Below are 27220 nucleotides of genomic sequence, written 5' to 3'. Positions count from 1 at the left end.
AGCCCTGCGGCATCCTTCCCTCTCCTCCACCTCGGAGCAGGGAGTGGGGCAGCAGGTCCCATCCCAAAGGCAAAATGAGGCACTCCCTGCACTCCAGTGTTTCAGGCTGCCAGATAATCTGTCTTCTGACAAAGTCAGAACTTTCATGAACAAAAAACACTATTCATCCCTGGGCTTAAGGAAATGAATCCATAATCCCTCCCCGCAACAGGGAAAGCAGGAACACAGTCACATAGCCCAAATGCAGCATTTGGGGAAGAATAAGGCAGAACAGGGAAAGGATGGATGATCTTAGCGCAGTGGGCAGAGGATGGACCAAAAGCGATTTTTCTGATCACTGCAGTTCAGCAGCTCATACTCAACGGCTTGGCTTCAAATACGTTTCTCACAAATCACATACAGCACATTCCCACTGATGCAGTCCAAAATAATGAAATCTCCTTTAGAAATTGAAGTCCAGCCACTATTTACCTTCCAAGTGCCCCAAATTACTAGATTGAAGCTATGGCCGAGTCACCATCGCAAATGACCTGTCAAACCTGGGGGAAGGAGGTCAGATCCAAGGGGGTTTTTCTAGGCCCCCCTGGGCTCAGGGGAGACCGTAGCAGCTCTGCTAGGTGGAAAATAATGTGGTGGTCATCCTAGTCTTCCTTTCACACTTATTTAGCCAGGTGTGGTGCTGCCAGTAGCGGTGGCAATGCATTACTTTAGCACAGGTGCAATTTAGCAGAGGGTCGTGTCTGCTTTTTTCCCTGAAGAGTCTTTAAAAAAAGCAATCTGTCAGACCTTCCTATTGAGGTCATTCCCAAGTCATGCTCTGCAACAGGGTCATAGAGAAAAATGCAGAGTGTTTTCACTTTAAAGTGTGATGATAAAAGAATACCTGGTAGTCAGCAGGTTCAACGGTTGAGAGTAGTCCTTCAAACTCCTGTGGGGGTCTGACATTACATACTCCTCAGGCAGGTAAGTCATTAACCTGCATCATTCATGCCCTTTAGCGGGAAGCAGAACGAAGTGCAAATCCAAGTCCTAACTATTGCAGATTTCATGCCTAGTTTGGCATGTTTTCCAGCTCTCATAAGTAGCTGTTTATCATCTGAGAAGCTCAGTTTTAATGGAAGAAGAGAAGTCTGCTTCTTAGTCCTCCCGTTTGCAGAATACAGATGTTTGCACCCTTTCAGAGGGCAGTGTGCTCCCTTTCTGCCAGTGCCATGAGACAGCAGCAAGGTGTTTTATAGACCAGTGAAGATGGTGGCTCAGCAAACTCTGTTGAAGCATCTCTTATACAGAGCACACGAACAGAGCTGCTTGTGTTTCAGCACTGACACACTCCAGAAAGGTCCTGGCTGAATATCCTGGATGGTGGCACTGCTCCCTCTTTCTCACTGACACCTGGACTCTCTTAAGAGTTCAGTCTTGCCACCTTGCAAGAACTTTTGCTCCACGATAACTGTTTTCAGTATGTTCATAGCTGATGGGCAGAGCTGGTCTTGCGACCAAGCGTTTCAGTCTGCTGCAGAACACAGACATCTCTGCACACAAGGAGTTTTCTTTGCAAAGCCACTTACACGCTCCATATGCTATTTTTAGCCCAACAGCAAGGAGTTAGAGGTACCATCCAGCAAATGCTTTGCTTTTCTTATTACTTATCAGCAGAAGGTGTTACTGCGGTCTTAGAGCTCTGTTGCCCATTCAGTGCACTCGTGCTTAGTGCTCCCTCTGTCTGGAAAAAGAGCACTAAGAAGCAACTTTATGTTGCAATTTATTTCTATTTTACTTTTTTCACATTAAAACTGCATCCAGTCACATTAAAACTGCATCCAGCTTATAATGAGTCTTATTTCCCAGCAAGGCACTCCTCATACCCTCAGAGATGCATTTCCCTTCACAATTCTCACAGTTAGCAATGAAACTCTCCACTTTCTTGGAACCCTTAACCACCAAGCACTTCGGAGCAGAGAGCCGGTGCCCCACTGAAGCAAACAGACAAACAGATTGTCTTTGATTCTGAGGCTCAAATTAGCCTACAGGTCCAGCCCCAAACTGTGTAGCTTCATCTGTGATGGATCCAGGCTCCTTGCCTGATTTACAGAGGGCAAAAGCATTCAAACAGCTTCTTGCAAGAAGATTTGAAGATCTAAGTGTGAAATCAATATTATGGACTGATACTAGGTTTTATCCAACAATGTTTTAATTGTTTTAATTGCTTCTTCTCCCTTATCCCAACCCAAGCTGGAAAAGAACTGAAGTTTGTTTCACAAGCACTGCCACGCCAAGGATGAAGCAGCGAGGACCCAGCACTGCAGGAGCTGTCTGGCAGCTTTGGCTACCAAGAAACTTTGAAGGACTTCAGCATGTTCTCCAAGTTCAGCACATCACAATGTGTTGCACAAAGAAGCTGTAAGCTCTTTCCTGCATCCGACTCTGGGACAAGAAAAACATTTGATCCATATCCCTTTGAGATCCACCAAAACTCTCCCATTAGCTTGACTGAGGTTTGAGCTGGACCCAGAGAAAATTTCCTGAAGAGTCATCTAGCTTTTGCCAAGGATCAGCACATAAGGAGGTGAGGTATTTGTTTCTGATTTGAGGATTTAAGATGTTCCTGTTGTATAAATAACAGGAACATCCAACCCTGTCATTTTTAACTGCCGGGAGTGGGAGGACATGGCTGGAAGGAAGGGTGCGTCTCTCCACCCAAAGAGCAGACAGATCTCACCATCCCCTGGCCCTGCCAGCCAGTCAGTAAAGCTCCTTTGTGGCACCCACGTAAGGGTCAGGCTTTTCAAAATTGTGCCCTACGATACCTTTTGGAGGATGATTTTCCCACCCACATGAAGGAAGAGAATATGCCCAAAACCAAATTAGGATATAAACATATGACGTGTGAGGCTGAAGGCTTATGGTACCTTTATGATGCCTCAAACTCCATTAACAAGTTGGTTTGTTTTCCAGAACAGTTCAATCCTGTTTCATACTTAGGGAATGGGGAGAGGGGTGGTCACAGCACTTAACTTCAGGTTTCCTTGAGAAACTTCTCTTTCTCCCCCCACGGGAAGTAAAGGTAGGCAAGGACTCCCACCTCTCTAGCACAGATGGATAAATTGGTGCCCAGGTGCCCAGAGATGGCATTTACACACAGTTTGCCAGCTTTGGGACTGAAAGGTGTAAAATTTGACCCTGTTTAATTTTGGTAGAGTGGTGGGAGAATACTCATCCTGGCCAGAAAAACAAGTAGAGCTCTAAGCACATCAGGATGTCCCAGACTCAGCACACCCATGGCAGGCAAAATTAGTGGGTGGTGCACAGTATTAATTCAGCTCCTTATCCATGTGCACCAGGATGCTGCCTTTAATTAAATTAGCATAAGCTGTGTCTTTGACATTCTGATTTAATGTTATAGACTCGAGGTTTTATCCCAGTAAATGCATAAAATTTGAACGCATCTCAGAGTCATTTTTTCATGTTTCTCTGTACACTCACTGTTTTTGTTGTCTTAATGATCTAGTTTGTCTTTGCCAACTGGGATGTGTGTGTTACAGACCAAGCCAACGTTTGGTTCTCAAAAGGGGAGAGCAAATCACTGCGGTGGCTTCTTTATTGCAGTAATGTAGGGGCTTCCCAGAGCCTTACGACTGTCACCTTCTCAAAAGTCATCCTGAGCCTGGGGAACAGGTGCTAATTGAGAGCAATTTGTGCTGGGCTTGAATCTGCTCCTGCCCGATTCACTAGGGCAGAGCTCACGTAGGTCCCTTGACCGTTCTGCAGCAAACGAGGAGGGCTGTAGAAAGGCTCTTCTCCTTGGGCTGTTTCCTCTCTTTTAAAAGCACTTTCACACTGTCAAGTGCTATGAAAAATGTCATGGATAGCTGAGAGTCTTATTCAATATGCAATGTACAGAGCAGGGATAAGTGACACTGCCTTCCTCGTACAAGACGCTCCCCGGCACTTTCTTTGGGTAGGATTTGTTTCAGGCTGCTTGCATGTGAAGTCTCCGGACCACATTGACCTACCTGGCCAGGACCTCATGTCCAACTCATTGCCCACCACCACCTGTAGGTCTCCCTCCTTGTTGGGTTTCTGCCACCCAGGTAGCTGAATGCGAACGCAAAACCTATCCTGGATCCTTCATTGGTATCAGCACTTTTGCTTCAGACTGTGTTCTCTCTCCCTGCGCACAGAAGACCTGCTGTGAGATGGTGACCCCAGGGAAACCAAGGAGCTGAACTCCAGTTCTGCAACACACGGTTTATGTGCTTCCATACAGTCTTTGCATTTGCATGTTTGTGAATTAATCACTTTAAATTAATGCTTGCTGGTTTTCTCATGTCAATAAATGCACTGAATGCAAAGCAGTAACATCCTTACAGTGACTATTTCTAGCTCTACAGCAGATTAAAACTAAATTTGCTGATGTTTCAAAACTAGCAAAATCACGCATCTGCGGTACAATATTTAATGCTAGGCAGACTGTTATTAATGGTACAATGGCTTGTATTAAAAATTCTATTTTTATGAAATGCACTTCTAAACGCTTGACCGTATCAGCATAATGCTCACTTGCTTTGTTCTTTAAAGGTAATGGGAACCCGCTCTACTGCAGAGTCATTACCAGGTTAGTTGTGACTGCTGCTTTTCTGGTGCCATTGCATATCTTCTCTTGATTCAGCAGCTGGATCTTTTCTGGATTTTTACAATTCTTCTACCCTACATTGGGAGCTCACTCTCTTCTCCTCCTGTAGGTCTAACTGTATCCCAGATATTTCAGCTTATAAAAACTACATCTGCCCTGTGATCAAGTAAGCGATGTCCCTCTGTACAGAGAGAACTGAATAAATGGAGCCAGAATGCCTTCTTCTAGAGAGCCTTCTCCGTACTATTATTAGTACTATTCTGCCCTTGCAGAAAAGCCTCCCACTTTTCCAGGAACTTTCCCATTTATCCAGATCATGCACAACAGCCTGTGATCACACGTGTTGCAAGATAACTTCATATCTTCAGGCTCAGGAAAATGTGGGTGTCCCAACACTTCTTAAGGCAGCTCACATGGCTGAGGAGGAAGACTACAGGCAGAGGAGGGTGAGTGAGCCTTGCCCTGGAGCCCATCTTCCATCCCAGGACAGGAGTGGCAGAACATAGCAGGCCACGTTGATACAAGTGGGGTTGCTCCTGGACAAGGCTGTTCCTTGGGGACAGCCCACACTTTGACAGTGCCAACACCCCTTGCTAAAGTGTTGGATTCACATAACCTCCATCCTTCAGCCCACATCACGTTTAATGAGCCGGACAGGCATGATGCTGTCCTCCCCGAGACCGCAGCAGAGAGTGCAGTGTGCTCAGACGATGATTAAAGCAAGATCCATGTGATTTTTACAGCTAGGCCTGGTAGGATTCAAGGTTTATTTTTACTAAGAGTTGATAGTTAAAAGCCACATTAATTTCTGGTTGTCTGCTTTTCCTGCCAGTTAAAATTACTGCTCTCCACCCGTGTCTTGGGGCCCATGTGCCCCCTCTTTAATGCCAGCGCCTCCCTGGTGCTCAGATGGGGTCACTCGCAGAATCCAGAGTTGATAAGAAATTATAATCAGTGCTGCAAGAGCAACAGGCAGCACACAAAAAAAGCTTTCTTTATCGATATTTCACAATTAAAAATTGAGTCCTACTAAGCCTCCTTGTAGCTATGCTGAGCCTTCAATATAAAATGGGTTTGCAGCTTTTGGTGGAAAGACTCTGTGAGGAAAGGAGAGGGAGATGAGTATCTCTCCATCAGGCTGCTCACACTATCACAACTAACAACGTTTTCAGGGTAGCTTTTTGCAGGAGATGTTGCATTTTAGCCTGGCTTCATAAAGGACTGGTTATCCCAAAATAGCAAGAGTCTTACCTGTTTCTTTCTGCCCAGAAAGCAGCTTGTGTTGCTGACTTGCCGCTTGCTGTGGGGCAAACACAAGATGCTTGCCTTACGGTGTTATGGAAACTGCCAACTTAGCTCCTGTGGTAATAATAGGAAGCATTTTTAAACAGTGCACTTGTGAAGAGGGTCTGTTTTTTTAAGCAATGGCCCAGGCACCTGCCTCCTGTCACCTCTGCTTTGCGGCAGAAGCAGGGCAATGCCATCTGACTAGCAAGCAGCACAAGGCGTCTCTATCACATCCCCTGCACTGCGAGGCGGGCAGGTACCGTTACCCACGGCCTTCGGCAAAGGAAATGCAAAAGCACCAATGCCCAGGGTTATTTGCTTTGCCAAGTGGAAACGCTTGCTCTCATTCCCCTGTGGGAAACCCAAAGACAGTAACAGCACCTGACGTCTCTGCCCCAGGAGGCGAGCCCTTTAAACTGCCTTGCTGTAAACTAGACAAGAGGTTAGAAGAAACACGTGTTATCATAGCATGGCTGTAGGTAGCAGAGGTGGGATGCAGTTTGCTCGCTAGTCTGTACTGGCATACGGTGCTGCCTGCCCATGGATGCCACGGCAGGCCTCAGCATCAGCGACAGTGCCCAGTCTGCCAAGTGGCCACAAGCGTGGTCCATCAAGCTGCCCATGTGGGTCAGCATTTCTTACTCAGCTGTGTTCAAAATCTGATTGATTCAGAGCTGCCCAGTGCCACTGGTCTGGATTTGAAACATTTTTTAAATCCGAATAGTGGAGAACTTCGTAAATGAAGTGAGCACTTCAGAAGTGATAACACAGCATTGCGCCCAGAGCGGGGTTGGTAGAAGTCCTAAGTGGGAAGCATTGCCTGAAGCAAAAGAGAGGTTTGCATGTCACTCCTCAGTCTTGTCACTTGAACACAGGTTTCTTTGTTCCACCTAGCTGTAACCATGTGCCTGAGATGGCTGAGAGAGAAGCCTTGTCTGCTTGTCAAGTCAATGGAGAAGTCCATAACCCCAAAAGGATGCTTCAACTCACAAGTACGCTACATCATTTCTGGGGTTACCTATCTCTCTCCACTGACTACAGAAAGCAAACACAAGGTATTGGCTCTGCTTGATAGGATGAACACACTCTTTGGTGCATCTTAGCTGCTAGTCCTGTTTCTCAGGAGTAGTGCAATCACCATGGCAGGAATTTTTCAGCAAATTGTTTGACTTCAAGGTTTCTTTTATGGTGGTGTGTTTCTTGCTTGAAAAATGCAAGTTCTTCAATCTGCACAGGGGGTTAGGGCCAGGTTTCATCAGTTTATGTCAAAAAATATTTTAATATAGTTTCAAAAATTGTGAGGCTGCCTTGTTCCAACAGTTTCTAAATGGAAAACTCCTAACTTCTACTTAATTTTTTTTTCTTTAAAAATTAATCCAATCTTCTAAGTTTAATGAAAACTGCCATTATTTACAAAACATCTTCTAAAACAATGAAAACAAAATGGTTTGATGGATGTCACTCTTTTGGCTCAATAATTTTTCCAAGCTTTTGGTTAGGGAAACTTTTCATGGTCTTATCATGACCTTATCATCTCACCTCAGAACAGAGTAACCCTACAAAATATTTTCAAAAGGCAGAAAAAAGAAGGTTTCCTGTTTGTCCCTTGTTTTGATCAACTCTGAAATTGCAGTGATTGCTGCAGTGTTGAGCTCCCACAGGCACTCAGACTCCTGAAGGGAGAAAGCGAATGCTAATTCCGTGGTTGGCTTTACTTAATTAAATAAAAATAATATTTAGGCAAATAAAATAGAATTCTTCCCAGACGCTGCCCTGATCAAGCTGTGCTCATAAACTTGCAGTCTGATTATCCTCATTTTAGCAAACTGACTGTCAAGATTTGCGACCCAGCAGGAAGATGGGCAATTAACAAGTCAGGTATTTATAGCACAGATGTCAATAATTTGGAGTATTTAATCACAGTGTACTTCGATTTGTCCACAGCTCAGACAAATGAGCTGGCTGTGCCAAGGGTCATGGATGTGTACAGAGCTGGTCTGGGTCTATCTAATACCATTAGGTATCTCCTCATTCTTGTATAAAAAAAGAAATAATGGACCCAATCTCTAACCAAGTCATGCTGGATTAGCCCACCTCCAGCCAAGGCCAGATCCTGTATATCTACTAAGACGCAGCTCTGTGTGGTCTTAAAGAAGCTCCAAGTGGGCATGGGGAAGATGTGCTTTTTCTGACTAATGGCATGACACGTATTCTGCTTGCAAAGGGTCTGTCAGATATGAAATTTTACAAATATTATTAAAAGGTCTTTTCTGAGTGCCCAGAGAAGGTGCACAAGCTAATTCTGTAGCACTGAGATGATAAAAGCATACCCTGAAGGAATAAATAATTGAAGCCTGACCCTAAATATTAATGGGATACAAGGGGAAAAGGACACTTTCCTCAACTTTGCACTTACTGAGCTGCCTGTTTGCATTTGAGCAGAGATGCTCTCACAACCACTCCAAGCTCCTTAAACCCCCTCCTAGAAGACCGTGGCACTCCAAACTAATGCTACCTTCATCTGAAATTCCCCAACTCATTTTGTGTTCAAACCTCAAGAGGAACGTGGTGATGTTTATCGGAAGATGTGCTCCAAATGCAAATGGAAACAAAGGATGCTTGCCGAGTCCCCTGTCACCACAGAGGGGAGAGCAGCATCTGCGCAGGAAAGAGGATACACAGAGGAACAGGGTACAGCGAGCAGGGGCTTGCCTCAGCTCCGGAGATGCCCAGTTGCTTGACAGGATGCTGGGGTGATGAGGGGATAACGAAAGCTCGTGGTAGACCCTCTCCTGTTGGTTAATGCTCTGTTTTGGGAGCTGTTTACAAGATGCTGGCCCCACAGTGGTTTTTAAGCTGAATCAGTCCATTGCAGCTCTGTGCATGCCAGTCGCAGGGATCGGGCTCTGTGTTCACCTGGTCGCCAGCCCATACAAGCTGCCCCACAGACTGCTGCAAGAAAGGGCTCAAAGTTGAGTGTGCCTACGGGAAGCCACCCACCTTCAGGCTCTGTGGACAAAAGGCTCCCATGATGCCAGGAGCCAGAGCCAAGCCACTGGCAGGTACAGGAAAAATGGATGGGACTGAATTTTTTTTCTTCAAATGCCATCCAAGCATGGAAATTGCTCTGCAGATGGTACATCACAGGAGTGGGGCAACATCGTGCACCAGGAGTCTGTGCTGCCAGGAGAGCTGGTGATGGGCAGCCCCGAGGAGCCAAACTCCCCTGCAGCCTTCACCAGCCCACTGGCCAGTAAAATATAAACAATTTAAATGAAAAAAAAAAAAGAAAAAAAGAAGAGTTTCTGTCTGTCTGTTGATACGACTTAGTCTGCTCTCTGCTGGCTCTGTGTGCTCTCTGTGTGTTTGTGGTCAGGATCACTGTCAGTGTTACATGCACTAACACTCACCCCTGGATCAAGCCCTGGGCTGGGAGTGGGGAGCCACGGGTGCCCCTCTTCATGAGTGGCTTGTTAGAGGAGTTCAGACCTCTGTTTTGACATTTTTCTGACCTCAGTTTCTCAATCCTGCTATTGCCTCTCCTACCCCTTGCCTGCAGCCTTTGCCCGAGCAGCTGGCAGAAAAGAGATGATGCCACAGACTGGTTTGTCCATCAGCAGGGTTGTTCAACATGAAACTCCTTCAGACCCTTCTGCCAATGTCCCTGTACCCCTAGTCAAACCCACCACAAAGGGCTGTGGCTGGAAAGGTGTTCGTTTCCCATGCAAAGTGCCAGGGTGCCTGTGGAGGCCCCACCACCCTGCCATCTTGGTGAGGGCTGAAGTCCTTCCGCTCCTCCTGGCCAAGCTCCTGAGCCATTTTCCCCTGGAGCCTTCCCCCTAAGAGACACCGTGGAGGGGTCCAGACCGTGTGATGTTTGGACAAGACAAGACTGATAGCTCCTGTTCTCCTTGAGCCCCTTCTCCAGCAGACAATGAGGTTTCATCTATCCTTTCTGCTCATTTTTTTCTTTTTAGGGTATTGTGGCTGAGCTTGGCTTGTTCAAATTCAAGATGCATTACATGTGTCCGAGAACATAACATGACATACCAACCCTGGGGTTAAATTTCTTCCTCTTCTTCCAAAAATCCAGCTCTCAAGGAACATGATGGTTAAAGCCCTTGTGATTTTGCTAATAAGTCCACTCATGAGTTCCTCCTGGAGCAATAAGAATGAGTGGGGGCTTGGGCACAGCGATGGCACAAGGTCAGCTTGTTGGTTGCTCAGAAGTAGGAGGTACAATTTCTCCTCAGCAGCCCATTTGGAAGGTTAAACAACCAGGGAGAAAGAGCAATTTGAGCAAATGGCACTAAAATGGCCTTAAGTACCTTCTGGCTGTAAATCAGAAATTTCCTAGTCATCAGAGCAGCCATGCTGTCTGACCACCTTGCACAAGGTGCATTTGGACAGGGACCCCTCCATCCTAGCAGCTTACGATGGAGCCAGGTAAGCTCCTGAAGGGTCGTGCGGCACGGTGACGGGACAGCCAGCCAACAGGCAGGATAACTCGGCACATCCCTTCCAAACGTGTGCTGTGAGCCCATGCAGGCTGTCCAGGCTGCGTGTGCCAAACCAACGCACTCCACTGTCAGTGTGGAGCTGCCCTGCGGCCACCGATCCCCTCCTCCTCATGCAGAAACACAGAGAAACCATAGGAAACAGGAGGGGTTTTATGGGGTCAGACAGCTTTACAGTCCCATTTCTTTCCAATGCTAATCTTTATCAGACAGACATCACTCCGCTGCCTTGTGGGAGCAAACATGTCCGTGAGCATCCACCGCATCCCAAATTTAGAATGGTTTTTAACAAGCTGGAAGGAGCAAAACAAACAGCACTTGATCTGCAAGCTCCTCGTTCTTGACAGCGTCCCCAGAGGTGGTGGAAAGCCGAGGAGAGAGCTCCTTGCTTTAATTGGTGCATTAAAATTCTTCCAGGCCGCTACACAACAGTTAATAGGCAACTTAATTAAGCACTAACCCAGTTCATATTTCTACCCTCCAGAAGTTCTTGTTTCATTTTTTTTTCTTATTACATCCAAAGCCATGGGGAGTTTCATCCTAATCATGTAAAACAAGCTGAGGGCAGTGACACCATGCAACTCATTTAACTCCTGATCTCCAGACACCTCCGCCAGATGCCCAGGCCTGCAGTTTCTTCCCCAAAAAGAAGACAGAGGACTCCAGGAATGAGGTGTGAATCGCTACAAGTCAACAAAAGTAAATGTCAATAATCCTTAGCATCAGCAGCCAACTCACCCCCACTGAGTGCAAAAAGGAGACAGTGTTGGGCAAAGACAGGTCCTCTCCAGGCAACAGGTGCCAACAAGCAGGTGTTTTTTAGAGAGTTGCCTGCATGACTGAGGAGCCTGATTCAGCCTCTCATGAGCATCTTCCAAAATGCAGGTGTGCTCCACGCTGCCCTCAGCCACACACCATCCCAGGGGAGTCCCCTCAGAGCACCACGTGTCAGAGGAGAAGTGGCAAAGGAAAGAAGATATCATCTCCTGATCCTCAGGACAGCTCTAGTATTTGGCTCCTCCAACCACCTGGCTCTCACTGTTGCTATCTGCTGAAGGAACCACAGGAACAAGCATCCATGCTCCACAACACACCCCAGTCCCTCATCCTTACTGGGGAATTAATTCACTGGGTACAGCCTGAATGTCAGGCTGGTTTGATGGGTTTGCTGAGGAGGTCCTCAGCAACAATGTTCTCAGAAGTTTTCTTTTTTTTTCTATGGCTGGACTGGGGTAAATCAAAACTTGCTCCAATAGCTGTCATGGAAAATGATGGGTTTAATAGTCATGCGAACAATAACAGAGTTTCCGTTATATATGAGTTATGGGCCATTTAAGTTAAAAAACAACTAGATTTTACTGCTGCCAGGCACACTTAAGGTAATACCCACAGATTGAGGAAGAAGGGGTGACTGTGAAGAAGTCAAGCAGTCACCTGCCTTACAGAGGGAAGGAGCATTTGTTGCTGGTGATGAATGAGTATGAATCCCTCTGCTCAAGGAGAAATGGTCTATTTGCCTCAAAAGCCTTGTACGCCAGCAGGCACATTGCCAATGCATAGTCATGATTTGTGATTGAACGGTAAAGCTGATGTGGATTTTCCTCACTGAAAAACAGGGTCTGTCTCTTGCTGTAACATTTTTATTCCAAGGGAAACAAAGAATTTCGGAGACCCAAAACCAGTAACAGCATAGCTAAAGATTTCTAACACAAATGTTGACAAACAGCTGGGCAGGGGACTGTGAGGGAAGTGCTCTGGTGACACAAATCAGGGTGGCCACATGGACCTTGAGTGTGGTTTGCATTTGCTGAAGTGTCCTGTCCCAAGGGTAGAAACAGGATCAGGTGGTGGCGGCGGTGGCGGCGAGGCACATGTACCTGCCGAGCTCCTAGGTTGGGTGAAGTGGTAGGACCAGACGGGCTTATGCCAGCAAGCACCCCTGTAAGAGAGCCTGTACAAGGGGCAGAAATGTGCTTTGCAGCATGATCTAAAATAATGAGACACCCACTGGGTTAAAAATACTGCAAAAACGAATGGCTTGAAAATAGACCACTAAGCATGTTGTTACTGAAAATGCCCCTTCCTTCCCAAAACAACAACAAAAAAAGCCTCTATGGAAAAAAATAATTTTTTTTTTAAATGAAATAAAATTACACTTTTCATTTGAACAGCATAATTTTATGGTAATTTCTGTAGATGGCACTCATACAAAAATAAAACTCAAACCTGACAGGAATTTAGTTTCTATTCATTCTTTTCCCTGCTCCTCTCTTCCTTAACTTTTTCCTTCCACCAGGAGAGGGGAAGGGAGAGATCACCCAGGGAAAGTAGGCACTGATGGAATAAATCAAAACCTGGAAGAAGAAGAAGAAGAAAAAAAGAAGCCAAGTTTAATTTCCACTGGAAACCTGAAGCTCAGACAGGAAAGAATATAAAATGTAGCTGTGTTTTCAAGGAGTGAAAAGGGAGAGAGAAAAATGCCTTAGAGCCAGGAATGCGTGTCAGCCAGCCCTGCCCGGCGGAACACCCTGTCTCCCTCTGCTGAGGTCCCAAATCTTAGAAAGGGGTAAAGATCTCCGAGCTGTGACCAAGACGCAGTGGCAGACTCTCTGCAACAAAAACCCACAGGGCTGAGGTGGCATGGGTGGATGAGCTGGGGAGTAAAGGGAAGGAGATACCTGATGAGGCTCCCCGGGCTGGTGCCTAGAGAAGACAAATCTGGATTGCCCCACCTCTGGCCCTGTGCACTGGAGGGGACTTTGGGATGGGAAAGACCCATGAATGTCTGGGATCTGGGTGGGAATGGCCCCAGGTTGGCATCTGACTGTAAAGAGGGAATCGAGGTGGGGAAAAGGTCTAACAAGGCCATTCAACTTGGCAAATTGCTTTCGGTGTCACGTGCCCTCTCCCTACTGAGGTGCCTGAGCCACCCACAGTGGCCTTGGGTCAAGAGGACAAAAGCTTCCCTGGCTGTTGTGTTTCACCATTTGGTAGAAATCCTACTCTTCTGCCTTCCCGTGGGAAACACTTGCCCTTGAGTTTGAGAAGAGACCTACCCAGGCTGGGTCTTTGCCAGGACATCTGGGACGCCATTCTTGGGAACATCTGTGGTCAGCAGTGCCAGTGCAGCCCCTCCACAGGTCTACACCAGCAGAGTCCTCCACTTGAACTTCCACCATCACCCTGGAAATCAGCTGCCTTCCAGCCTCAGAGGTCTCCCACCCGGCCAGGGAACACTGTGGCGTTGAAAGTCCCAATTTGTCCCAGCACCATGTGTTCAAAGATCCCTCTCTTGTCCTCTGATCATGCAGCACAGTCAGTACCTACAGAGGCAACAGGCACCTGTGGTAGAAATGTTTTCCCCCATCTGTTTCAGTTGATAGCACATACGCAGGAGACTCTGTGGACTGGCCGATGTGTGAGCCGGGTTTCCCATAGACACAGCTGAGATGAAAGCTAATACTTCCAGGTGGTAGTGGGAAACCACTCGGGTATTTAAGTACATATACCTATCTGCTGAGGCTAGGGTGTGAAAATGACCTTTTAAAGCACTTACTGCACTTTTGTTTTATCACCTTCTTGGATAACATAGCTAGGAGGCCAGGCAACTTTGTCTTCCCAGTCCTTTTCTGTTCAGCTACGTGATACTGCTTCCAATTTCCAGAACTCTTGAGGGAAATACTAATTTCATGTCATTTAACAGAGATTAGTATTTCCCTCTCAGAAGTTCTTGGGGCGAGGGGGAGAGAAAATTATGTATATGAACATTTCCATTAGCACAGAACATTTCCTTAGAATACCAGGAATTTGAGTTGCTGTTACCCAATTGCTCTTTTTAGATCTAATATTGAACTTGAGTTTGATCAAAACACTTTCAGTGTAAATGTTAAGAATGACGACTTCTTTTAGTAAACATATTCTTACCTCATCATGTAACATTATGGACAATGCTTTGATGAACCTGCACAGTGATTTTCAGAAGACCAGAGAGCAGAGGACTCCCACTCCGGGGAACGGGAAGCTCTCCTACCTGTGTTTAACTTGTAGCAGCTCACTTAACCACTAGATGTCTTTGTGCACTGCCTGGCAGCCCAGAGCACCGTTGCGCATGGCCAATGCCAGGCTGATTTTGAACCAAAGTTGCAGAGGCCTTCTTTTGTCCATTGTATGCATTTTTGTTTTGTTTTGTTTTTTTAAACTTAATAATTGCTTTGTGTCCAGGAAGAGCTGTAATTCCATGATACTGCCCACGCATCCTGCACTGCCAAGGGTTATACAAGTACTCAGTAAGTCGTAACAATAGACAGAAGTACTGGCCTGAGTGCTCTGCACACATAAACCTCTGCTGCGTGTCACCACATCCCTTCCACGATCTGTCACAAAGGACAGGCAGAACTGACTGCTCCTGTCAGGCCTCTCCGTAACATCTGCCCAGCGCCTAGCACGGGCAACCCTATACATATTTCTTCACTGTCTGAGCTGGATGCACACATAAAGATGGAATTATCTGGTTCTTGCCCTCTTCAATCTGTCAAACCCAACACATCACTGACTGCAAGAGAAGGCAGACAGAGCAAACAGCGGGTTGGAAACTTTTATTCAGTGATCAGTCCTGCTGTGTGGGTAGCATCTTAGCAACTGGAACCCCAGTATGCAAAAATACTGAGTTTTCACAGTGAAAAACCAGACAGTATAAAATATTCCAGTATTGCCTCTTAGAACCATTATTTCAGTAAGACCCCTGTTTCAAAGGCAACATGCTCATTTGTTTTGTTTGCTTTCTGTTCTCAATCCCTCCCCCCACCCAAAAAAAAAAAAAAAATTGTTCAGACAGTAACCCTCCTTACCCCCACATTTCCCACACGTTGCGGGGAGAGAAACACTACATGAAATCCCCTCCTGATTTCCAAAGATTTATTGAAGAACCTCCTTCCAGTGGTGTCAATGGCCAAGAAGATGTAGATTATTGTGACACCAAGCGGTCCTGATGTTCTGCACACCGCAGGAAACCGTGGCGCTACTGTACTCTGACAAGTGGCTCTGTCTCCTGGATGAGCCACCGAAGAGCTTCGTGCCGGCCTTGCCTCTCCAGTTCTGCTCCAATTACTTCCCTGCACTTCTGATGGTAGTCGTTCACCCAGTCACACTAGAGAAAGAGAGGGGTATGACGTTCAGCATAAACACAGAAGAGTTGGTGCCCTTACAAGTTATGCATAGCCAAAGACATTTGTAGGCCCTTCTGCTCTTTGGGACTGAGCTGTTAGGCTGGGATGGGATCCTGTCCCAAAGAGACAGACCTCTAATGTACGGAAGTGACTTGTAAATTTGATGAGGGTATAAACTGAAGCAGTTTGTCCTGGCTTTTCAGAGGAGCCAAGGTTCAGTTCAGCTGACAGGTATTTAAAGTTTCAGCAAATCACTGCCTCCAGCAAGTCAGAATAGCTATCTTGGCACAGTCTAGTAACCAGCTTTGCAAATTTGTAACTGAAAAATGCAGTCCTGAGACACAAGTTGCCCTATTGATCTGAACAGGTAACCTTATGGCAGATCTTGGCACTCTTCACAGTCTTCCTCAGAAAAAGGAAATGCAAACAGGGCTGAAGCAAAATAAAGAGTATGATGGAAAAATAGGATGAAACAAGCCACGGTGAAGGTAGTGGGAGACCTAAACAGGAAGTTTAGAGTATGAAGCTATTCAGGAAGTAAATGCTGCTGAGCAGGTATCACTGATGTCTGCTCAGAGTCTGTATGTACTGCAGAATGTGGAGCGGCTGAATGGGGTTGGTCACGAGTGGACAGACAACATGGGACAGTCATTAGTGTAAGTCTGGAGAGACAGCACAGAGTCTGACAGAAGCAAATTAAGGCAAGAGTAGGAAAAGAGAAGAGATGATAGCGGCAAATATCATATCAAGGGAACTACCAAAACATCATCGGAGTGGTCCTCGCTGCCTTCCTCATAGAATAATTTACATTGGAAGGACCTCTGGAGAGCTCATCTAGGTCCACTCTCCCACTCAAAGCTGGATCAAATTTAAAATTAAGTCAGATTGCTCAGGATTGCTCTCTGGGTCTATGAAATGGAACAGAGGCCAGCAGTTCTTGTAAACAGAACAGAACAAGCTGGTTCTAGTGCAAAGAAGGCAATGTAAACCTACTGTTTCACTTACCTCTTTCTGTGTCAGCAAATTAACATCAATCATTTTCGTCTGGATTGGAACCAGGGTTAAGGGTTCAAAAGTCAGGCTCCCTCTGTTTTTGAAATTGTACTGCAGCACAAAGACAAATGGGGTTGTAAAACTTTAGAGAGAGATGTAGCCAGATCACACTTACTCCTCAGTTCATGTCATCACTACAGAACAACGCATGTAACATTCAGATGAGAGGGCAGCAACTCACAATAACACTTTTCTTATAGCTCAGGCAAAGAATCTCTATATAAACCTTAGTTATTTCTTTCAATGGTCACTTTTTAAAGGCCATGTCCCAGGTCACAATTGTACAGGACTCAGCTTGATGACTGTATGGTCATTTTCAGTTTTGCATTTCTAAAACCATAACCCAGCCAGACTGTCAATTTTAATGTCAAAATCTGTCTGTAGTTTTGTTTCTACGGCCACTGAGGACTCTCTACCAGAGCAGAAAAATCCTGACTTGAGAAGTTCACCCAACTCTACAGCAATGACTCTAAGGGGCTGAATAAAGATGCTTCTGGTCTTTGACATCCAGACAGAAAACATTTTAAAACAACTCTCACGTACACATTTCAACCTATGGAAACTCTGCAGAAGCAGAACTGTTTTCAGTGCCCCCATTAGCACAGGAGACTTAGAATCAGTCTTCATGAAAGCAGGGATTTGAAGACCAGGAGTCTTGAGTAGGATTCAACTGTTGGCAGCATGGTCCCACCTCAAGTTCTAGTACTTTAAGTTTTACAACCAGTGAGTCATGAAGAAAGGTGCATCCTGAGCAGGCCATTCACCTTGGTTTCAGCAGGGATCACAAGGACGACATTTTCTATTCGGATCCCAAAAGACCCATCTTCATAGTACCCAGGCTCTGCAGAAACAGGCAGTAATTAACTAAGCCGCATAGCTGCACTGTGCAAATACTTATTCCCTATGGCCAAACTTCCCCTCCACGTCTTTAGTCCACTGAAGTCACTAAGCAATCTTGACATCAGGCATCCACAGAGGCAAACAAATTTCTGACTACTTAATCTGCACACAAGCCTCGAGCAAGGTGACAGCAAAAGTTCTCAAAGAGAGGAGAAACAAGACAAACAGCCCTCGAGCTCAGAGAGTCTCCTTGCAAGTCAAGAGAGAGCACAGAGTACATGTGTTCCAAATACCAGAAACTCTGACAATATTAATGTCTTTAGGAAAGGCAGGTGGGTCACCCCTTCCCCAAAACATGTATTTTAGAGAGTGCTCCCCTGACTCCCTGAGAGGAGTCCGCAGCCCTCAATGAAAGTCTCTCAGCAAACCCTAGCAGGCTGTTAATTTACTACTGGAAGAATAAGGTATGTGAAGATTTAACAGCTGCCTCAAATAGCCCATAGCAAATACAGGATTAGCTCCTGAAAGCTTGGTGTCCACCTTGTACTGTTGCCAGCTCTTCCACTGCAGAATGGGAGGCAGCATGCCAGAGCAGAGCTGGTCAGCAGCACAGCTCTGCAGAGGTTTGCCCTGTAGAGAGCAGGAAGCAGGCCTGTAACACCTGGCTGCAAAGATGCTTTATGAAGGTGAAAGAGCTAAAATGACAGTCTTTACCTAGAGAGCTTAAATGACAATTAAAATAACAAACTGAGGAGGCATGACCAAAACTTATGATCCCACCTTTCCTTTACATCATTGTCAGATTTATTCCCTCTGCATCTTAAAGAGCTTGGTCCCTCCCCCAGTAACCAGAGAGAATCACCAATGCTAAATACCATCAGAGACGACCATGCCAGCTTCCAAGGGCTCATCTGCAAAGGTTTTGTAGCTAATGCCGCAAGGACCCTCATGTACATTTAGGAAAGAGCCAACTCCATGTCCTGTCCCGTGCAGGTAATCCAAACCACAGTCCCACAAGGCAGAGCGGGCAAAGGAATCTAGAAGGTGACCTGCAGGCCAAGGGGAAGAGACAGACACTGAGACAGAATTTGATCAAGTCAGCTCCCTCAGAGACGCTGACAATCACACTGAAGGCTCAAACCTGGAAAACATGCAAAAAAACCCCAACCAAATAAAAAAAAAAAAAACACCACACAACAAGCAAAGAAAGCAAGTCATTGGATTGTTAGAAGTTACAGGGCAGATTTGGCAAGTCTGACATTCAAGCCCCTTTCTCAACTAAAGAGCCTCCCCCCCCTCCAGTTACACAGCTCTTCAGAAGATGGTCTGTAACACAAACATTGCACTGCTGCCTGCTCCACTGGGATTTTCACAGAAGAATCTAGTGGTTAAATGTCCCACAGACAAGCAGAACCTTTCTTAAAGGTAGCTGCACTAAGTGAACTCAAAGTAGAAGACCTGCCAATTGTATTTGGTGAACTAATCAGCCAGACTTCTTGCCTGGATGGTCAGTCATTCAGATTGTTTCAACCAGAATGCAGAGAATTTCTGTTGCCTGCATGTGAACACCAAGCCCGTATGTCCAAGTTCAAACACCCTCCAATTTCAACCAGGGTTTCTCATGCCACTACGCAGCTGCTTTTTCCTGACTGACCCACGAATGGAAACTGGAGAAAACTCTCAAAAGAGGCATCTTTGTATGAGGTGTCTGATCATGAAGAAAACAGTTCTGCAACAAATTCACCGGGGCGAATGCATGTCACAGCTACTCCTGCACAAAATCAAAATAGTTCCCTTGTGTGTCATCTTCCCATGCTGCTCAGTGATAAAAGAAATTCCATATTACCTGGAAGAGAATTTGCCAGCCCTTTTGAAGCTGGAAAGTGACCTCTCGCTTTGAAAGGTCCACGAGTAAAACAAAGACAACTTCCAAACACATAAAGACCACGGATGTGTCAGACTGCCATTGACTGATGAAAGTCACTACCACCCTATAACCAGAGCACTTTGAACACCCTTCAGACTTCCCCCCTCAGAATTTTCAACACTAGTTGATGTCAAGAGAGAAGGCATCAGTAATCCAGAATCCAAATGTTGTGATGGAAACAGATACAGGCAGCTACATCAACATCCGCCTAACACATCTGGACCTGTCAACCATAATGTTGCTCCCAGACCACTTGATGGCTCTTCAGAGGTCACTGCTGTGGTTAAAACATTCCAGCTCACCAACCTACCTTTGGTTCCATTTGGGAAGATGGCTGCACTCACAGCTATATGTCCCTTCAGGACATAGGTGAAGCATTCCTGTCAAAGAAACACGTGCCATCAGTAAACAGGGAGAAGTAAAACTTTGCCTTCCCCGGGAATGGAAAGAAAGACTGCATCTTGTAGGAAATTGCAGAGGATTTGGAAAGATTTGCTTATGCTGTCCTATGGCTGGTAGTGCCAAAGCAAACCATGAGCAGAAAGAGTTTAAATTACTCTGAAGATCTTTCTCCGCTAATTATGGAAAGTGCGTCACAAACTCAGACTGCAGGTTTAGCAGCAGGATGCACTTGACCTACATGACTGATTTTCTTTGTGGCTGTAGTTTTACTTCCTGAGCATACCCTACAGCATATTTTCATCACTGAGTCAACTATAATGATGAAATTAGTTTTAATTAAAGAAGGAATTTAAAATAAACAAAATTACCTTGCTGAATTTCCAACACAGACCTTCTCAGGTAAGTCTGAGACTGGTTTTTGATATGGTACACTAGACACAAACCACTACTGCAGCCGTGCTTTAGACACTGAGCTTTGCACTAAATTACACCCCTCTAACTCCCATGTTGGACAAGCCAGTAACGTTTATCGTCAGCCTGCTGATTTTATTATTTCTTAGAGGAGACATGTCACTTTACAGACAAGAAGTGTGCATTTTAATCTAGATCACTTAGTTTATATTTTGGAAGACTGAAGTCTGACAGCTTCCTTTTCAGTCTTTATCAAAACGCTGCCACATATTATTAAATAAATTATACTTGATAGAGCATTTTGACTATATAGTAATAGGGCACATTACTAATTTGTTTAAATTTCTCTAATAACAAGGGCCAGATCGCAAACCACACTGAGATGCGAACTTACCTTTTCATAGGCTGATGGTGTGCCAAAATGCATTGTCCTGGTCACATCTGTTGTACCATCTCTTCAAAGGCAAACAAAGATGCAGGAGGCAAAGGGATGGGGGAAAAAGAAAGATCAAAGTGAGAATGCACAGAAAACCCAGTCACACTGCAGCAAACCAACTAAGCTCGTAACTTGGTAAAGTCATTTGGCTCTGTGCTATACAAGACTGATGATGTAACAGTTCCTAATCTCAAAAATTCCTGAACACACATGCCCCAGATGTAGCAATAATGATTTACAATTCAAAATGTTATCTTTCATCCATAAGTATCCCACAGCTCTTCGCAAATTAGAATCTAAACTGCTCATAAAAATGATGCTAATTTGAGGTTTAGCAACTGGTACCTGCCTATTGAGAACAGAACAGAGAAGGCCAAATTTAGTCTATTTGTATGGAAGATGATTCATTGGCAGCATGAAAATATATACTTATGCACAACCAACAGCTACCGGCTCAGGAAAGGGAAGTGTAAGGGGGTTAGTGTCCCTTTCATCCTCAGGATGTCTTAATCTAAGATTTCTAGAAGTTATCCAGCATTTGGACAGGGGTTAGTGGGAGATGTCAGAAACCGGCTGCAAGTTCCTTCTACAAGTATCATTTCGAGCCTGCTGTCAAAAGCACAGAGGCTCCTGAAATGAGTTCCCTTTGAAACACTCACTCCTGTGCCTACACTTTTCCCTAGCACACATAGGCCATGGTCACAAAGAGCTCACAGTTTAACTTCTCAGCAGCGACAAGCAGAGCATCCCTGCCACAATGCTGTGGTAAGTGTTATTGATGTCCAGTTTATATTGTATTCAAAGGGCTGCTTTTTATAGTGGCACTAAGGAAATAGTTAATTAGGTCATCAGAGGGGAGGAAAAAAAGATCTCCTTGTAAAAATCTTATCAAAGGATGTCTGTATGGTTCTTTTTCAAAGCTCTTCCTGACTGACATAACAAAAAGGCATAGCTCTAAAGACAAAGCTCATCTCAAAGGAGCGGCCAGGCCTGTCCTGCATCTTTCTGAACAAGCCACTTCTCATCTATTTACACTAGTTAAAAACATCACTTCTTTCATTTCCCATGGAGTCAGAATTCCACAGTAAACAGCTGCAGAGATTGAGGCCACTGAATGGCACTGTCAAGACAGCACTGAGTGAGTCAACAGACAGGATGTCTTCCCAAAAACACACCTGAGACTCAAGTGGTCACTGGGACGAGAAACCCTGCCTCTGAGTCTCTCTCTGGAAAGGCAGAGAACACCACCAGGCAGTGCTGTCCTACCCCTTCGCCTCACCTTGTTCTGACCTCAACATCAGTCAAATCTGCCCATAGGGCAGATCCTGGCAGGGTAGGTGCCTCACTCAGCTGTGCAGGCTGCTGTGCAGAGTGCCCAAGGCTGAACCAGGGCAGTCAGGCCTGCTCCCTGTTCCCTGCAGCTCTAACACCAATGCACCAGCAGAGCTGTAACAGAGAGAAACGTGCACCACCAGCTAGAGCACAGATAACATCACACTGGTAATGGGACTCAGATGGGAACTGTACTTTCAGGTCTCATCCCCTACCCCAGACAAGGCTTGTCAGCATCCCTAGTCTGCTGTCCTGAGGCCAGCTCAGGGCCTCCTGTCACGGATCAGTCACCCATGGACTGATGCACTTGGCTATATTGAGAATCTCACAAACTCCCTCCAGAGGGGATACAATGAGCAGGTTCTCTGTGAAAGGGCACTGCGCTCAAAACTACACATTGCCATGCTTGCCACAGCAACTGTTGAGCTGACCCCGCAGGTGGCCATTGGGAGCAGAAAACATAGCGATTCAGCACCATCCATCCCACTCACTTGTACTGTGCTCCTGAGTCCAGAAGGTAGATCTCATTTACAGACAGCGTTCTGTTGGTCTCAGGAACAGGCCTGTTCAGTTAAACACAAAGTTTTTTGTTCCACAGTTTTAAGGTTTTCAGCCCACGCCTGCAGTCCAGAAACCATATTAAGTGCAAGATTGGATGTGTTGGCTCTGATTTCTCATGGCAGTGATAGAAATCTCACACATGCTGATCTAGGGAACATACTGAGAAGTGTATTTGTCTACAACAAATAGCACTACAGTACAGAGAATAGCTTTGTTGCTTCCAGCAAAACCCTCAATATCTGTTCCTGGACATATTTCAGAACAGTTTGCACTTCATTCTCATCTTTCCCAGACTTCTACCCCCAAAATAGTCCTTTTCTATGGCCCCTGAGCAGATCACCATCATTGTACATGCATGCTGCCAGCAGGGAGAGATCTTTATTTAGTAAGCATGGAAGCTCTAGTGGAATAAACCAAGATGGCAATCAACAGTGACTACATCTCCCTGGAGTACTCTGTTGTGATTCCACAAAGAAGCTAGACAGCTCATTCCAACTATATTTGCTGAAGGGTGAAAGGAGAAGCTGTGTTTCTCTTACTTGTAGTGAATGATGGCTCCATTTGGACCTGTGCTTGATATGGTAGCAAAACTCAATTCAACAAAGTCTTTCTGTTGGCTGAAAGAAAAGACTGTGATCACTACAGCACAAGTGAGAGGAGCACACCAGGCACCTGGGGCACCTGGAATGCCCCATTCTCAATTTCAAATCACCTCAGCCTTCCCCTTAACCTTAAAAGCCATCTGGGCAAGCATACTTGGGTAGGAGAATGGTACAGATCGAAGCTCTATCCTCCCAACCATGTGGAAACCTGCTTTCCATCTCTACCCTTTCCTTACAAGCAGAAAATTCGCTACCCAGGGAAGAGATGTCCTGAACAATTTCTTCTTTGTTACTTATTTACTCAAAGGCATTTTTAGAGGTCCTGTTGATGTACACATGGGAGTATCTCTCAATACAAATGGTGCTCATTCTCCATCAGAACAGTAGGAAATCTAACTCGTACATCAACTCCTCTGTGGTAAGAAAGCAACTGTCTCATATTTAAGTGTCCTAACCTGCGGCACTCCTCATTGCTATCTCAAAAGGAAAGCGGCTAGGATCCAGTGGGCTGGGACTTGTATCTCCCAAGAGACCCAATTCTTCCCCAACTCTTTCAAGTGTTCAAGAAATCCTGTAGTAATGGTTTGTCCTCAGGTAAAATATATCTGCAAGTGAGCTGGATTTCTAAAGAATAAAATAAAAACAAAGGATAAAAACGCCACCCAGAAAACATCCCCAGAGGGGATTTACTTTTTACCTCCGAAACTCCTCGGCTTTGTCTGCAGCAATTATTTCTGTTACTGTTCCCTTTGGAACCTAGTGGACAAAGATGTAGGTTGAATTAGTACACCAACAAGGAAAGAAAATGCTATATGCTTAAGCACTGGGCCTCATCTACGCATTATGAAACCCAGTCTCGAAGTCGCATCTTTCCAGGTTTTCTGTCCTCATTCCTCAGTAAAGACAAATACAAACCTAGTAATATTCTGCAAGGCACGTGAGAAGCAGGAAGCAGAGACAGTCAAAGCAGGACTGCTGCACCCTGACTAGAGAGCAGTTAGGGCGGTATTAACTTCACTGAGATAGGTACAGAGGTAACATCTCACAAGGCAACATCTCTTCACAGACATGTTACACTAAGCTTAAACAGTTTTCATCAAGAGCCCATCGTATTAGCAGAATTTTTATGATTTTAAATCAGAAATGGAAGCAGTTGCAGGAAAAACAAAGGACATCAAATTTTACTTTAGGCATTTGATAAATTAAAAGCTGTGACACGACTTCCCCAGGACTGGACAAAAAGCAAAGGGGAGCAAGAACTAGGTTTCATAACCCCTGAGGTAGACTTCTTGAGGTACTCAGACATGTGAAAAGGCACCTTCTGGAAGTCATCAAGTCATCTCCATAGGTAAAGTCAATGAACTCAGACATGCAGCAGCACAGGAGGAGCACAGCTTAGTAAGTTGCTGTGTAACACCTAGCACTCTGCACTTCACTGTGTACTTCTAAGCCAGGGAAAACATGAGTAATTTGTCTTTACCCCATTTTCACTGCACATGGGCATGACTCCATTCATAAACGTCAAATCTGTCCATACTGCCAGACAACACTGATTATCATGAGAATAATTCCAAAGTATTGCACCAAACTGGACATTATTTCATGATTTACACTACCAGACCAGCACAAGACAGTATTAACACCACATTAAGCCTGTTCAGGTCATTTCTTACCTGCTGAGGCTTTGGTCTGTGTAAAATGAATGGGAGCATGTTTTCAAAAAAATTCATTCAGCTTTGGATGAAAGCATGATTAAAATCCCCCTCAAAAAACAGACAGAACTCCAACTGTTTCCCCACTTTTAGCAAAGGCACTATAAAGACTATCAAAAAGTTTATGCTAATGAAGAATTTTACATAGCAATAAAATCTCCAAGTTAAAAAAAATTAATATACTACCTCTTTCTCCAGCCAGTTAAAGAGCTCACACAGGGCAACAGCATCTTTAATCTGTGTTAAAATAGGCGCAAGAAAAATGAACTGAGAAGAAAAAAGATTTATCAAGCCTCAGTATAAACAGTTTTTGACACAAAAGAATTCTCCCTGCAAGTTTCAGAAACATGAAGTAACAGATGATCTAAGAGGTCTTTCCAGGTTCTACATCCTGTAAGTAATACAAGCACTGGAAATGTATCTGGACAATTAAATAAACGTTAATAAAGGTTTACTGCTAGGAAGTATCTTACTGTGAAGAACTACCAAGTACCCAGCAAACACTGGCTTTACCCCACACATGACTTTCAAGTCTCTTTCGCTTCAACACACCAGATCTTGCATTTCAGATCATGGAAGGTAACAACACGACACATCTGGTGATGCAGCAGGGGAACATGCCCTTTGGGCACACGGGCACCACACAGTCTCTGTCACACAGCTTCTGGCGTCTCTCTTGCCTGATGACCCCCACTTGTCTTCCCTTTTTCTACATGCTTGCAGCATGCAGGGACAAGAAGCAGGAGGCAGGAGACAAGTGTACAAGAGCAAGGCATAATTTTGTCCTCAGGTGGCATGTGACGAAGTGTCTCTGCTCAGTACAAGTGTTTTTACTTCCCCGTAACAGGGGAAGAAAAGCATTGAAATAGAAAGTAGCAGGTGCCCAGAAGCTAGCAGAAAATATGGGACAAGTCCAGAGTTGCCAGCCCTGCTTTAACTGGCACATTTCTCCTGTTGTGAAAACTGCTGCTTGAAAATTAACAGGAAATAAACAAGAGAAAACTTCAGCCTCACTATGAACCTGTTTCACAGGCAGCTTCTTTGCTTGAAAACATGAAGCTTCCTGGGAAATCAGCCTCAGTTCCAGAGTGTCACAACGATGACACAAAACCAGAGTGCTTTCAGGACACTGGCTGCTTCTGAGCATCTTAATCTGTGTTTTGTACCATGTGTCGAAGAATTTCTCTCTGTTCTTTAGGCTGTGTTTATTCAAGTGATAACAATTTGAAGACTCCACTGAGAAAGACAACAGAACTAGCAAAGCAGAAAGAACATCACTTTGAGGGCCCATACTCTAAACAACACCTCTCAAGTCTGCACGGTCTTCCAACAGAGCAAGGTTGGTTCCTCACATTATTACAAATCTTCTTCACTCCAAGGGAATGCTAAACAAGCAAAAAAACTGCTTCAACAGCAGTAGATGTCTGACAGAAAACCATTTTTATCCTGCCATCCAAATTCTTATTTGCTTTTTAATCCAGAACACTAAAACTGAAAGGAAAATTCCCTAAACATAAAGCAAATCTCTTGCCATGTGCAAGGAGGCTCTCAAGGCTTCACTTACATGTGCTCTTCTCATGCCTTCTGTCTCCGATGCATTCTTCACAGCTTTTGCAATGCAGATGGGGGTATATGGGGTGAGGTATCGGTAAGCCTGCAGCAGAAGGACAGGGATTACTTGTGGATTAGTCAGACTACATAATCCTACAGGTTTAATAACTCAGCCTGGCCACAATTTGTACTCTGGCAGTCTCTCTCAACCTTCAGCGCTGTGAGATACTGGTTGCCACTAGTCAGCTGAGTGCACTGGGGAATGAAGAGGAGAAACAGTCCCTGACTGAAGGAAGAACAGCTACAGGAAATCCAAGGAACTAAAAGGTCAACAGCTTGTCAGGAAGCAGGGTGAAGATTTGGATATCCTAAATACCATATACATCAATGTCTGAGCCATGGGTTTCCTGTCGCTGATGTACACTAAAGGCCCACAGACAGCCAATGAGAAACACCAATCCTAGGGACTACAGTGGAACTTAGGCTGTGTGAACAGACCTAAAAAGTCACCTTGACTTGTTACCTGACTGTTACCCTCAAGGCTCTGGCTCCTCCAGCACTAAGCATCGCCACTTCTAATGATCAGCAGCTCTGACAAACACACAAAGGCCCCAAGAAACATGAAAAGCCTTTGCAAAACTGAGCTTTACATGCTGTCCACTTCTGAAAGGAGCTTACATCAGCACTTTGAGACAAAGCTTTCCTATGCCTGGACAGAGTGGCCCTGCATTAAGAACTAGTAACTGATCCCGTACCAGTGGCACTTCCCCAATCATCAGCTGTTCTTAGAT

General features: G+C 45.1%; 1 protein-coding gene across 1 annotated transcript in view; it reads right to left on the bottom strand.

Moving 5' to 3' along the window:
• Positions 1-15157: 15157 nt before the first annotated feature.
• The window catches only part of XPNPEP1 (X-prolyl aminopeptidase (aminopeptidase P) 1, soluble), a 27994-nt gene continuing 15931 nt past the window's right edge, over positions 15158-27220 (bottom strand). The window contains exons 9-19 of the mRNA XM_009696209.1: positions 26443-26532; positions 25065-25115; positions 23864-23922; positions 23104-23181; positions 22495-22566; positions 20630-20690; positions 19733-19802; positions 18371-18544; positions 17420-17496; positions 16608-16706; positions 15158-15583 (exon numbers count right to left, since the gene is read on the bottom strand). Coding sequence (XP_009694511.1) covers positions 15455-15583; positions 16608-16706; positions 17420-17496; positions 18371-18544; positions 19733-19802; positions 20630-20690; positions 22495-22566; positions 23104-23181; positions 23864-23922; positions 25065-25115; positions 26443-26532 — 960 coding nt within the window. The 3' untranslated portion in view covers positions 15158-15454. The remainder of the gene's footprint in view (positions 15584-16607; positions 16707-17419; positions 17497-18370; positions 18545-19732; positions 19803-20629; positions 20691-22494; positions 22567-23103; positions 23182-23863; positions 23923-25064; positions 25116-26442; positions 26533-27220) is intronic.

The sequence above is a fragment of the Cariama cristata genome, unplaced genomic scaffold, assembly GCF_000690535.1.
Source record: "Cariama cristata isolate BGI_N322 unplaced genomic scaffold, ASM69053v1 scaffold7040, whole genome shotgun sequence".
In the NCBI taxonomy this organism is placed as follows: domain Eukaryota; kingdom Metazoa; phylum Chordata; class Aves; order Cariamiformes; family Cariamidae; genus Cariama; species Cariama cristata.
Note: the sequence above shows the minus strand (reverse complement) of the source record. Positions and strands in the feature narration are given on the sequence as shown.